General features: G+C 44.5%; 1 protein-coding gene across 1 annotated transcript; it reads left to right on the forward strand.

The window, feature by feature from the left end:
* Positions 1–1643: 1643 nt before the first annotated feature.
* On the forward strand, positions 1644–13636 carry thbs1b (thrombospondin 1b). The gene is made up of 23 exons (XM_079291068.1): positions 1644–1718; positions 1899–1983; positions 2185–2744; positions 3001–3076; positions 3419–3499; positions 3653–3762; positions 4253–4366; positions 5157–5253; positions 6119–6292; positions 6508–6684; positions 6779–6952; positions 7239–7366; positions 7487–7639; positions 7844–8062; positions 8208–8315; positions 8694–8853; positions 8989–9107; positions 10218–10452; positions 10557–10784; positions 10887–11158; positions 11268–11365; positions 11479–11618; positions 11735–13636. Exons 2-23 carry the CDS (start codon positions 1920–1922, stop codon positions 11740–11742), a joined length of 3495 nt encoding a protein of 1164 aa, XP_079147194.1. The 5' UTR covers positions 1644–1718; positions 1899–1919; the 3' UTR covers positions 11743–13636.
* Positions 13637–14807: the final 1171 nt, after the last annotated feature.

Here is a 14807-nt window from a genome sequence, read left to right on the forward strand (position 1 = left end):
TTCTCCCTGTACACCATAAACAGTGATTTCCCAAGTCAGTATAAACAGCTTAGTCAGTGTTTGGCTTAGATGATCCTGCAACATAAATTTGAAGCGGCAGCACAAACTAAGTCAAATCTGACATCCAGAACTATGGAAGAGTTGCCTTCACTCAAGTGTTGCAACACTAATACATCGCTGACTAATACTGCCATGTTTTAAATTGATGCTCGTTTGAAAATTGCTCTTGAAACATGTGACATGGTTCTGAGCAGACATGTGCTGTGATTGGACTGAAATATCTGTGGAAAAATCAGGAACACAAACCTTTACTTCAAAACACTGAATGAGCAAGTGTGTGGCCTGATAATGTGAGGCTGGGGCTAAAGTGAGAATGACAAAGAAGGCGGCATCTTTAAGTCCCTACTTGAAAATAACTTTTTGCCTCATTATGTATTGAATTTGACATTTTCTGTTACATGTGTGTCTGATTTGTATTTATTCATGTATCACTGCTTTGCCACATGCTTCAGTTTCACTACATTATGTCCTGTTGGATTTTTTTGTCTTCTTCTAAAATGGCATAAATGGAGTGCCTTGCTCAATAACACATAATCAGCGTACTCTGCACGAGTTCCTTCCACTTTCACAGTTGTCAAAGACTTACAACATGATGGTTTTGATTTTGTCCAAAAAAACTCAACAAGAACAGTTGAAAATGTGAAAGTCAGTCAGTTCAGGTGTGCTGCAGCAGTAACTGCCTCAGGTCACCTCTCCAGTGAACTCACGTCGGCTCCTAGCGGTTGGAGCTGGAACTGCAACAAGCTGAGGATAATACCAGAAAATCAATAGTGAAACTCACTACTGTCAGACGTATTTGACATGAAAGACACTTTTCTTTAAATTGTCTGAACAATACGGAGTTATTCCATAGTTTATTTAAGAACACGAGAAAATAGTAAACACACACACACACATATCTGATAGAATGTTTCTTGAAACATAAATTGCACCACACGAAATAATGAAAAACATTGAAATAACAAATATAAGTTGCTGCAACATTCTTATAATATTATCAAGCACTATGCCTGACACCATAATGGCTCTATAATAATAATGGTACATTTTTTAAAGATATTTTTACTTTGCATGCCAGAGAGACACCTGTGGAATAAAACCACAACAATAGTTTGCAGTCTGCTGATGGGAATCTCTGAGATGGAAATGCCTCAGAAGACTGATGGATGGACGCTGTCAGAGGAAACACTGGTCCATTACAAGTCTGAGAGCAACACACTGAAGTTGGTCCCAAAACGTTTTTTCATCTCTCTCTCTCTCTCTCTCTCTCTCTCTCTCTCTCTCTCTCTCTCTCTCTCTCTCTCTCTCTCTCTCGCTCTCTCTCTCTCTCTCTGAGCTAAGAGGATAAGCTCGTCCCTTTTTCTCTCCTCACCGTGATTGGACGAGGCCACTTCTTAGGAATGGCATCAAACTATTTAAATAGCACTTTGTCCCCCTCGGCTTAAAAGGGAGTTTTTTAGCAGCCGATACCAGCAAGGACAAGTTTGCAATCAAGAAGAAAAAAAACACGCAATATTTGATTATTTCCCTTCTTTTGTCGGTGGAACTTTTATATTTTTAAATAACTCGCCATCAATTCATTCCTGAGGATTATTGCTGGATTTTCTAAATAATTTGCAGGATTTTATCACTTCTGCTCTGCTGATTTCGTGAAGCAGGTGAGTGGCAAATATTCTAAGGAATGGGACTATTTCTGCAGCTGCAGTGGCATTTATTATTGATTCATGACCGACTCAATTCATTTATTTATTTTCAACCTGTTGCACACTGACTTTGTCTGACAGTGATTTTATGAATGGTACTTTTTTGAAGGTTTTTGTTGTTGTTATTTGTCACAGGGAGCAGGTTGGCGCTTCACAATGAAGTTGACAGGAATATTTTTGCTGTTGATGCTTTGGACCTGCGAGAGCGCGCGAGTCGCAGGTGAGTTTGGCGGAAATGAGTGATTCAACTTGAACTTTTCAGAATATGAATTATCTTTTCAGACAGGAAGCTATCATTTATTATTATGATAGTCTGGTGTGATTTTTTTTTTTAAAGTTCGCAGTGTGTTGAACCTGAAAACAACAGACATCCAGGCCACTGCCAAACAAAGGCTGACTGCTTATTATTATTCACCCGCAGAGAGTCGAGACGACAATAGCGTGTTTGACTTGTTTGAGCACGTCCAAGTCCCGAGGAAGAACCACGGGGTCACCCTGGTGAAAGGAGACGACCCGTACAGCCCCGCCTACAAGATCCTCAACCCGGACCTGATCCCCCCGGTCTCCGAGAGCGCCTTTCGGGACCTGATCGATTCCATCCACGCGGAGAGGGGATTCCTCCTGCTGCTCAACTTCAAGCAGGCCAAACGGACCCGGGGCAGCCTCCTGACCGTGGAGAAGCGGGACGGCTCCGGACCCGTGTTCGAGATCGTCTCCAACGGGAAGGCGAACACCTTGGACATCGTTTTCTCCACCGAGAACAAGCAGCAGGTGGTTTCCATCGAAGATGTGGATCTGGCTACTGGCCACTGGAAGAATATCACGCTGTTCGTGCAGGAGGACCGGGCGCAGCTGTACGCGGGATGCGAGGAGGTGAACACCGCCGAGCTGGATGCGCCCATCCAGAGCATCCTGACGCTGGAGACCCCAGACAGCGCGCAGCTCAGGATCGGCAAGGGAGCCGTGAGGGACAGGTTCATGGTGAGAGCACGCGCCCGTGTAGACGGGAGATTTAGTTTTAAATTAGGAAATTGGTTTTTTTTTTTTTTCACCGAGGCATCACGTCTCTTTTTTAATTCATGTCGTCAGCGGAGAGTTTTTGTTCAAAACTTTGGTAAAGCGTAAAAGCTATTGTATGGCAGGGCTTGATTGTTTGATTAAGACAGATGAAAAAGAAAAGCGGTTTTATTTGCTGATGTTCCGGATGATAGCCTAAACTGAACATCAATACTTGCAGGGGGTCCTGCAAAACGTGAGGTTTGTGTTTGGAGCATCACTGGAGGCCGTCCTCCGCAACAAAGGATGCCAAACCTGTAAGTAATCAGACATCCTGTGTTTTTACTCATCGCTCATCTGCTTCATGTACTGCCAAGTCCAAGTCCTTATCAAAGAATTGAGTACTTAATGTGCTTGCTGATTTCTACATACAAACCCTAAATGGGAAGCTGTTACACTTATCACACAGGAATGCCACTTTACATATATCCTCAGGGTACTGTGGTCTCAAAGTCTGGGCTGTGCTGACTTATTACTTTTCAAAAGGATTTATGTATGTGTGGGATGTGTAACATTCAATATGCTCCCTCACCAATAAGTCAACCATAACGATGAATGTACAACTATGTGGTTTGATTTATTTACTTATCTTCTTTCAGCGACGACTGACTCCATGATCCTGGAGAACCTCAATGGCTCCTCAGCCATCAGAACAGAATACACTGGACACAAGACTAAAGGTACGACTGACATGTGCACTGTTTTACTGGCTCATGTCTGTTGATTCGAGTCCAACCAGAGACTGACTATACTAGACTAGGAATGAGAATTTTTATTTATTTATTTCATTGCCAATGAATGACCTTCCTCCCTGTGCTTTTGCCCTGGTGAAGACGTGCAGATGATCTGTGGCTTCTCCTGTGAGGACCTGGTCAGCATGTTTAAGGAGCTGAAGGGCCTCGGTGTGGTGGTGAAGGAGCTGTCCAGTGAACTCCGCCAGATGGTAAGGAGGAAACCCACCAGACCGTCTGGGGTCTGCCTTTGATTGTGTTTGTTAGATGTGTCTTGTTTCTGTGTTACATTCACCTGTACAGTTGTCCAGCGAAATCATTTTCGACAGATACTTTATATTGGCCTACGGAGATGTGGTAACTCTATTGGTCAGATGTTGCGCTGTAAAATCCTATTTATTGTTAATCAAATGGGGTTAAGGAGACTTGTAGTGCTTAGAAAACAAAGGAGCCTGTTGAGGCATAATGCATCTTGTGATGAATAGCTCTATACACTCTTCAGTGATGGCCTGCACAAAGTTAAAAACGCTAAAACCTTGAACGACATCATTATGCTCCTCTTTTACCTGTTTTTATAAGCACATGAAACAACTCTTAAGTTGAAAAATATCTTTATTATACAGACATATTTAAGAGAAAGGTAGTTTTTAATCAATATACCATATCTGTGTTTTGTCTGTTTCTCCTACACCTCCCTCCCAGACGGATGAGAACAACCTGATTAAGAACCGCATCGGCGTCTGCCTCCACAACGGCATCGTGCACAGGAACAGAGACGAGTGGACCGTCGATGACTGCACCGAGTGCACTTGTCAGGTGAGATCTCCAGCGTGTATATTGTCTCTTAAGTACTTAAACACGCGTGTGAGGGCGTGCACTCCATACACACAAACACACACTTACCACAACCCAACGGATCCGGTCAGTAATTAGTAGTGTGAAGGCCTGTCAGAAGGCCAGCAGCCTTTACTGTTGTAATGAGAGGTCTGTTGACAGAAGTTCAACTTGAGTGTGGCCTACAGGGACTTGACCAGACTTTAAGTGATGCATTGTAATTAGGAACAAGACCTTGGCTCTGATATTTCGAAAGAACCGTTGAGGTGCAAAAACACTTGGCAAGGAGGAGTCCTGCATTTCATCAATACGATTTATTTCCTCATTTCCTCTTCTAAACACGAGTTGTCCCCATTTTCCCCTTTTCTTCCCAGCCAGTGATCAGATCCAGGAGGGATCACATTAGCATGCATAGTTAGAGGCTCAGGTTATCCCTGAGTAACTCACAGTGCACCCACACAGGTTGTGCTGGCAGGCTGGCTTTACTTGTTTGGGGCTCAGTCCAGTCCGGCTCTTCAGCGAAACTGACTTCCATTATTAGGACTTTGGCCTCATTCCCACCCTCCCCTGACCCAGTGGGCAGGTGGTTGTCTGCTGTGGTCTCCATACAACTAAGACAACCAACTCCAAATCAGTGACACAGTTCTGTAGCGGGGATTTAACCCAGCACCTGGACAGAATTTGGAAGAAAATTGCAGCAACATTGGCGTGATATCGATTTATATATTTGAGGACGTGTTCAATCATACATTTGATCTCTGTGCTTGTGCAGAACTCTGCTACTGTGTGCCGCAAGATCTCCTGCCCCCTGATCCCCTGTGCTAATGCGACTGTTCCTGATGGAGAGTGCTGCCCACGCTGTGGAACACGTAAGCATTTCTGTCCAATTGTTAGAATCTGCATCGCTATAAGTACACTGCAATTACGCTTATGTAAACCTTCACTGTAAGCTCCTGTATCAATGGCACTTTAAAGCCAGAACGTATACATATATATTTCAGCCAACACAGCACTATTCACAGAGTGAGACGTTTTTATGTCATTTGCCATAGAAACCAAAAAGCCACAAATATTTCCCTCGATGTAAAGGTTTCTGTCCAAGAGAAAACATGTTAACTTTAGTGATGATTTAACAGCAATAACATCCGAGTAAGTGAAAGGGTGCTTATGTGTTTGGAACATTGGCGCTTTGTGCTCTGAAATATCTTTTGAAATGGCTGTAATTTGCCAAATTGGTTAAAGCGGGATGGAAAATGGTTGGCTGTTTAGTGCAGCCATCTTCTACATGAGGAAAAGTGACATGTTCTTCATACCTATGCAGGCTTGGCTGCAGTGCTTCCCTAAAACCTAAATAAACAGGGGGAGCTGCATTCATCCAGACCTCAGCCACTTGTTGAAGTCATTACACACCCTGGGCCGTGTTTGAGAAATCTGTTTCCGCTTTAGGAAAACATAAGCCAATGGGGCATCCCTGTGCTGAGGACAGTGGCCTTTCTGTTTCTCTAGCTTCTCTCGGTATGTTAGTCTCTACCCTCCTTCTCAACAGACGGCCTTCTATCTGTCCAAGTCCCAGCTAAATCCACACTATTAGCCCTCCGCTTTAACAGCTTTCCCTCCTCATTTAGGCTTGCGGGTGTTTGTGAGGGGGGGGATGCTGCCTTGCCGGAATAGCTCTTTTATTATCTGCCTCTTCCCCTCTCTCTCTCATACTCTCTCCCTCACCCTCCTGCTCAGCGAGCGACTATGCAGAAGACGGCTGGTCGCCGTGGTCTGAATGGACCCATTGTTCCGTGTCGTGTGGGCGGGGCATCCAGCAGCGCGGGCGCTCTTGCGACCGTATCAATAACAACTGCGAGGGCACCTCTGTGCAGACCCGCGACTGCTACCACCAGGAGTGCGACAAGCGATGTGAGTCAACACGACATACACTCACCCATCAACCAATACGCAAACGAGTACGCAGACCATGTCGAGCAGCCATTCTAATCTACAGTATAAGTAGTTATCTGTGAGATAACCTCGAGTCATCATCTGTGAGTCATAATGTATGATAGACTGTCACTGTGGTCCAATCGCTTTGCTTCCTGATAACTGACCTCTGACCTTTCACTCGCTGCCTTCAGTCAAGCAGGACGGCAGCTGGAGCTATTGGTCACCCTGGTCATCCTGCTCCGTCACCTGTGGTGCTGGTGTCATAACCCGTATCCGCCTCTGCAACTCCCCCACCCCTCAGCTTGGAGGCAAGGACTGTGAGGGAGAGGGCCGGCAAACCGAGAAGTGTCAGAAATCTCCGTGCCCCAGTGAGTCTCACCGTCTCATATTCTTTGCTTGCATTTGTGTGTTGTACATCCGCAAGTATAGAAGTCGATCCTGTTTTCCTCTCGCCTCCCTTAGTCAATGGCAACTGGGGACCCTGGTCACCATGGGATACCTGCACTCTTTCCTGTGGAACTGGTGTCCAAACTCGTAAACGCTTGTGCAACGACCCCGCAGCGAAATACGGTGGCAAAGAGTGTGTCGGTCATGCCAAAGACACCCAGATATGCAACAAGAAAGCCTGTCCAATTGGTGAGGCATTTTAATCAATAACAGAGCTTCTAAAATTGAATTTCGTGCTAAATGCCTTCTTTTTTTTTTACTGCGCTGTAATTGATTATATTACTGTTGTTTTTTTGGGGCGGGGACTTTTAGTTTTAATTATCGAGTGATGTTTTTTTATACACCAAGATCCTCCTTCACAATGAGATCATTACTGGAAAGGGATTCACGTGATTAAAAGACAATGTTACGTCAGCATGACACCTTTGATGTTGCCGATGATGTCTTGGTCATGGGATAACATTGCTGTTTTCAGATGGGTGCCTGTCTAACCCTTGCTTTGCTGGAGCCAAGTGCATCAGTTTCCCTGATGGTTCCTGGAAGTGTGGAAAGTGTCCCGCTGGCTACGCTGGCAATGGTATCAAGTGTAAAGATGTAGATGAGGTAAACAATTCCTTAGACCTTGTACGATGAATTTGTCAGGCACAAACATAGTTTAATGCCTGTTTCAACATCTACCGAGTCTGAATTATTTCAACAGTTGTTCTTTTTATCTTAAAACAGTGCAAGGAGGTCCCAGATGCTTGCTTTGTGTTCAATGGTGTGCACCGCTGTGAGAACACCGATCCTGGCTACAACTGTCTGCCCTGCCCTCCTCGTTACTCTGGACCCCAACCGTTCGGCAGAGGTGTGGAGCAGGCTGCCGCTAAGAAACAGGCAAGTGCTGTCTTGTCTTTGTGTCAAGCAGCCAATTAGGGAACGGCAAAATGCAAAGGCTCTGGCCAAAAGAAATAGGTCATATACTATTATAATAACATGTTGACAACAGACAATAACTGCTACAACTACACTTGTGTCTCCAGGGACGTGCCAGTCGAATCACTGATCATTCAAGCTGTGCATCCCTCATTCCCTCTCCAGGTTTGCACGGCTCGTAATCCCTGCCTCGATGGAAGCCATGACTGCAACAAAAACGCCCGCTGTAACTACCTCGGACACTTTGCCGATCCCATGTACCGCTGCGAGTGCAGGCCAGGCTATGCTGGCAACGGCCATATCTGTGGAGAAGACACCGATCTGGATGGATGGCCCAATGCTAACTTGGTTTGTGTGGAGAACGCCACCTACCACTGCAAAAAGGTAATTCGTGGTAAAGCAGCGAGGCAGTATTATGTTCCGTAAAGCCAAGGCACTTCAGAAATCACTGTCTTAGCAGAGTAAAAGTCATATTACTTGTATGTTTGTTCTCATCTTTGACTGTCTGACTGTGTTTTCTGTTATTCAGGACAACTGTCCCAACCTCCCCAACTCTGGACAGGAAGATTACGATAAGGACGGCGTTGGAGATGCTTGTGACAGTGATGATGACAATGATGGCATTCCTGATGATCGGGTACATAAAAGTCTCCACATATGGCCATAGCAGTAGCATGTGTGTGTGTCCTGCGATTTTTGCATTCATCATGCTGTCTAATAACAAGGCCGGTGGAGAGGGAGACGGGGAGGGGAGGCGGGAAAACAAATGTTTCTCTGAGGACGAAGCCAAAACCTAAAATTCCAACAGAGAAGTAAAGGAGCTGCACCGTGTGTTTGCTAATTCCAACATTAGATTTGGGACAGAGCCTAAAAATATAGATCCTTTTGATCCTGGATTCCTCCCTCCTTGTAAAAAGATATCCACTCAGGCTCAGATGGCAAATGACCAGCTTTGCACCTGAAAAGCCATCCTAAACTCTTTGTCTTGCCCTTTGTCTTTGTCTTTGTGAAACAGGACAACTGTCCATTCGTGTACAACCCCAGGCAGTATGACTACGACCGCGATGACGTGGGTGACCGCTGTGATAACTGCCCCTACAATAGTAACCCAGACCAAACAGACACCGACAACAATGGAGAGGGAGACGCCTGCGCTGTGGACATTGATGGAGATGGTGAGGACTGGAAAGTTTAATAGACCTCTGGAAATCCCCATCTTTATATCTGTGCTGAAGTGAGCTCATACTTTTAGTCATATTCTGTCCTCATGTTGTGGCTTTTCATATCATCATTTTCCATTAATTCCACAGGCATACTGAATGAAAAGGACAACTGCCCTTATGTGTACAATGTCGACCAAAGAGACACAGATCTGGACGGAGTGGGAGACATGTGCGATAACTGCCCGCTGGAACATAATCCTGATCAGGTGTGTGGACACACACACACACACACACACACACACACACACACACCGCCCTTCCCCATTTCCTTCCACCTCACCCACCAACAATAATCCACATTCATCTCCCTGCCTTTCTCTGTAGCTCAGCATATATCTGTCTTTCAATTGAGACAGAGCCTCAGTGATTAGCCCTGTGTAGCTGTCTAAGCTTTATCACGCCATGTAAAGGTGGAGTAAATCCTGTATGCAGCTCAAGGGCACATCAGTTCAATAAGGCGTGGCGGGGGTCTAGGGCTCTTTTCAATGGCCCATTGACTAATGTGAGAGAAGAGGCCCGAGGCTGCATATTACAGAGGAATGGGCTGGCCCTGGGCTGTGTGCATGCTCTGTCTGCGCACCATGGGCCTGCTCAGTCCACCTGTGCTATGCTACACTGAGAAATAGGAATGCGTTTAACAACGGGACTCAAGCAATGTAAAAAAGAAAAGGACAGGGGAAGGAGGGGCTAGTCTACAGCTACACTGATGTGGTCTTTAAAGATTGTATTGAGATTGTCAGTGAATTGCGCAATGCAATTAAAGGCCAAAAAAGACACGTCCAGGCAGGGACACAGCAATGTGACATGCTGCGCCAAAGATTACAAAAACAGCAACAAAACAAATTCCCTCTTCAAAAGTTGTGGCAGCAGAATTAGGATTCTACACGGCGAGCCAGATCCTCACAACCCACCCTTCATCTCCTTCCTCTTGTATACCTGTTCTTTCTGAATGCAGCAAGGTGTGTCCAGCACCGCCAAGCAGGGCTAGCATGCCTTCTCCCTTCACTACAGAAGCTGGAGGTGCAACAGAGTCTCGAAGAGAGATGTTTGATTTTCAATAGCTAAAACCTGCTGACAGATCTGAGACAAATTGAGCTTGGCTGCTTTACAAGTTGCAGAGTGATTCCCGCCTCAGGACAAGTCCGTAATGAAAGCAGGAGAGGAGAGATGACAGGACAAAGGCAGCAGGAAACACTGCAGTGAATGACAATAAACAAAGTGGAATGTAATCGCCTGTGTTAGCATTGCTAAGACTTCATTGTCCCCTTAATCCATACAAGTCACGAGTCTGACATCAAAGCATTGCACCATTGCAGGTGGATTCAGATGACGACCGCGTGGGAGACAAGTGTGACAGCAACCAGGACATCGATGAAGACGGACACCAGAACAACCTGGACAACTGTCCGTACATCCCGAATGCCAACCAGGCTGACCATGACAAGGATGGCAAGGGAGACGCCTGTGACCACGATGACGACAACGACGGCATCCCCGACGACAAGGACAACTGCAGACTGGCCTTCAACCCTGACCAGCTGGACGCTGATGGTGAGCACAATGGGCCATGTTTCAGCCCTAAAGGACGGTATCGAGAGATATTTGAAAAACCTCAGTTGCCAATTCATAATGAAAATGCGACGCATATTTTTCAGGTGATGGCCGTGGAGATGCTTGCAAAGACGACTTTGACCAAGACAACGTTCCTGACATCTACGACGTGTGCCCAGAGAACTTCGACATTAGTGAGACGGACTTCCGCCAGTTCCAGATGGTTCCTCTTGACCCTAAAGGCACCTCGCAGATTGATCCTAACTGGGTCGTCCGCCATCAGGGCAAAGAGCTGGTGCAGACTGTCAACTGCGACCCTGGCATCGCTGTTGGTAAGTAAAAAGAATATGTTGTGATATTTTGTGTACAAAATTTCACCTAAAGAGCATACATAGCTCTGAAAATCTGGCCTCTGACATGTATTGTTCATTCAGGTTACCACGAGTTCAATTCAGTGGACTTCAGTGGGACTTTCTTCATCAACACAGAGAGGGATGATGATTACGCCGGCTTTGTGTTCGGCTACCAGTCCAGTTCCCGGTTCTACGTGGTGATGTGGAAGCAGATTACGCAGACATACTGGTCGAACAAACCCACCAAGGCCCAGGGCTACTCAGGCTTGTCTATTAAAATGGTTAACTCCACCACTGGCCCAGGAGAGCACCTCAGGAACGCCCTCTGGCACACAGGAAATACTCCAGGACAGGTAAGACATTTGGTGGACTTTCGGAGGTTATACACCTCAGTGGATCATTTTAATATCGGGACATTTGAAAAGATGAACCCATGGCTGTTTATTACCCCCGATGCTTTAGGTCCGCACTCTCTGGCATGACCCTAAGAACGTTGGATGGAAAGACTTCACCGCCTACAGATGGCATCTGATCCACAGACCGAGAACAGGACTCATTAGGTGGGCAGAGGATATTAGTTAGTCCACATTTAAGTTTACTCTTCACGTGGGTTTGACGTCGTCATCCCAAGCTTTGGACCTCACCAACTTTCATTTTTCCTTCATTCCTGCAGAGTTGTGATGTACGAGGGCAAGAAGATCATGGCAGATTCTGGTAACATCTATGACAAGACATATGCCGGCGGCAGGCTAGGTCTGTTTGTCTTCTCACAAGAGATGGTATACTTCTCAGACCTCAAGTATGAATGCAGAGGTAAGGATTTATGTAACATGTACTTCCCCGGGAAACATTTCATGATCTTTTCATGATCTTTTCGTAAAATTGAGGCCACGTCCAACATTTTTTATTGTCTCTCCTTCTTTTAACAGATGTTTAAATGCACGGCGCAGGAAGCTCTGAGGAATGCACCTTTTTTTGTACAAAGTATGAACTTACGTATTGTGATGCAAAGTCCAGGGACCGATTTATCTCCGCAACTCTTTTTCCTGCGACACGCACACTCGGACGAGGCGAGGGGCATGTGGTCCGCCTCAGGGTCACTTGAAGCTGGTTTGGGCAGAGCACCGACCGGTTGATTGCCAGTTGAGGATCAGAGAGCCCCTTCTCCTCCACCCTTAGCATCTACGAGAGCAGGGAGAGCTGGGGCAAAATAAAACAAGCCGTCTAGTAGGACACAAACACCTTTTTATTCCAGCTCTACCTGCTTTCTCGCTCTCTGGAAGACCTCATTCATCTCTGTGCGGGAACGGCTCCCCATAGACAACTATGCACTTCCAAGCCTTTACATCTCTCTCTCTCTCTCTCTCTCTCTCTTTTTCTGTCTCACCTCTTCAGCCTGTGTGCCTATCTACCTTTCCTTCGGGATGGACATCCCAAAGAAAAAAAAAACTGATGATATATTCCCTTTGCTTTACCAGATCTGCCAGGATGTAGATTCTGAATGACACAACTTTTGAGGACACAGGATGAAGACAGCGATAACATTTTTTTAGGGCTCTTGGTTATTGAGGACTTAAGGAAACTGTTGGGAGTAGAGCTGGTTAGAAATATGGGCAACATTATGTTATGGATGTGTGTGGTCATGAATGTACTGTATGTGGAAGACTGGAAGATAAAAAGTGCTTTTACCCATCGACCTAAGAATCTCTGTAGAGAAGAGAGACAGAATAAAATGTAGGTCAGCTATCTTTATGAAGTATCATAGGCTTTGCTGATGCTGATGTCTTGTTAACTCAACAACTCTCAGGGTGAGTGGTACGTGACGAGCTTCCCATATCAAACCAGTAAGAAAAAGAAATATGAGGATTATGTTTCACAGATAATTGCTAAAGCCAGTGTTCCCTTCAAAATACTCCCCATGTTACATCAAAACCTTGGTCATAGAAGAGATGTTCCTCCCTCAGTTTCTGAGGATTTCCATTTGAAATGATGTAAATACATGTCATTTATTGACTCTTGCCTACAATGTAGGCAGCAAAAGAAATTTGAACGCTTTAAAAAAGTGAAGAAAAAGAAAAACATCCAATATCACAGTGAAAACTGATTCTAAATCAGGTACATCCAGGTGGAAAGTGTCTATCAAAGTGAATCAGGCATTATTCACACAGGGCTAATGAGCATGAAGTGTATGTGACTTGTGTGCGTTTTCTTCAGAGAGAGATGAAAAAACAAAGGAAATCTTTGATGTACAAATATTACCTCATAGCTGTTGTATAATTTGATTAAAAAAAAAAACACAAGCAAGTACTTTTTCATCTTCTTAGTGCCACTGTAGCATGAGCTGTAAATACGACGACATTTCATTCCTAAAGACACAACAAGCTTCCAATCCCATGATCTGCCCCAGTACAAAGAACAGTCAAATGGGAGATTTCTTTTTTTTATAAATCATTTTTGCTCTATCGTGTATGTCCAGTGCTGTTTTTAGCAGATAAATTATTGTCTTCGCTGTTTGTGAGAGGTTGATTTGTGTGTGTGTGTGTGTGTGTGTGTGCGTGCGTGTTTGTAGATAAATGCTATTTAAATAATTTATCAGGATCTGTTGCCTTACCAAAGGCCACACGTCCGTCTGTATAAACGGTTTGCACACTGACGTGAGGATGTTCTGTTCTTTATTGTTTTTACCTTCTTTGTTACTGTGTATCAATGTTACCATTATTTTTTTGTACAATTAGTTTTGCTTGTCTGTAAACATTTCCTTAGTTGTACAAAGCAAAAAAAAAATGCTGTTTTTATTCATAGCGATTATTTTGTTACATACTTCAAGACAATAAATAGTTGTTCAAATTCTCAAGCATCTCTCACTTTTGTTTGTCGAATTGAAGCTATCTTACCATGTTTCACAGTATTAAGGCCATTGTTGATTGTCAAGAATGTGTTGCGATGACGTGGAGATACAAACATGATTTACATGACCAAAGTCAAAATGATCGCCCAAGCTTATACAACACAGAGAGCAAATATTAGACCCACACAAACCTTGACGTTGGCCGACTGGCTTCGGGACACGGAGGCTAAAAAGACAATCGATTTCCTGTGAATGCTGATCTGTAACATTTTGTGTTTCTTTTTCTATTTGGGTGATACCTTATCGTGATCACCTGGTAGAGGTCTTCATGTGCCCAAAAGTTAAGAAAACACAATCCAAAATTGATATGTGGAAAACCTACCTAAATTCGACATGCATACATTATAAGCATACTGCAATGATTAGCACAATATATCACAGGAATCCAGGGCAATACAACCACACTTGCCAACCGTCTCAATTTTCCCGGAAGACTTGCATCGTTTTTTAACTTTTCCATAACATATTCCTGACACTGCACAGTGTGTTTAAGCCCTATTGTTTCCACCACATCAACAATGCAGCTGCAACACGGGTCAAACAGTGCGTCCTGCACAGCGGTGATTTCTAACGTAGACTCGCTGTTGATGTTTGAGTGTCTTTCGTTCTCTGTTAAGCCGTTGTTGGCCAACTCTGCTCGTGCATAAAACACAAACACATTTATTCTAAAAAAGAAAAAGGAAAGTCAAAGTCAATTTTAAACGTGTTCTTGATAAATTGCAGCCCGGCTTGAGTCATTATGGATTATTACAATGTGGCAAGACTCGACATCTTCATACCAGCTGCAGTTCTCACACGTCTCTGCCAGCTGTCTACAAACACCCACATGTTTACTCTCAGACCCCTTTTAGGCTGCATGTCAGGATGTGTTGACTCATGGAGAATCCCCACTACTTTAAAGAAAACCCACTGGGTACACACAGGCAGTTTTATTACACGAAATGTGTTCTCTGTTAATGTCAGATTCTATATAAATTTTGCTATATCTTGCTTGTATTTTGGGCAATAAAATAGTGACTATGAAATGACAAATCGGCGAAAGAAATCTTCGTCGACAAAGACCAAAGCGACCAAATAATCAACTTACCGACTAA

This window comes from Melanostigma gelatinosum, assembly GCF_949748355.1.
Source record: "Melanostigma gelatinosum genome assembly, chromosome: 19".
NCBI classification, from domain to species: domain Eukaryota; kingdom Metazoa; phylum Chordata; class Actinopteri; order Perciformes; family Zoarcidae; genus Melanostigma; species Melanostigma gelatinosum.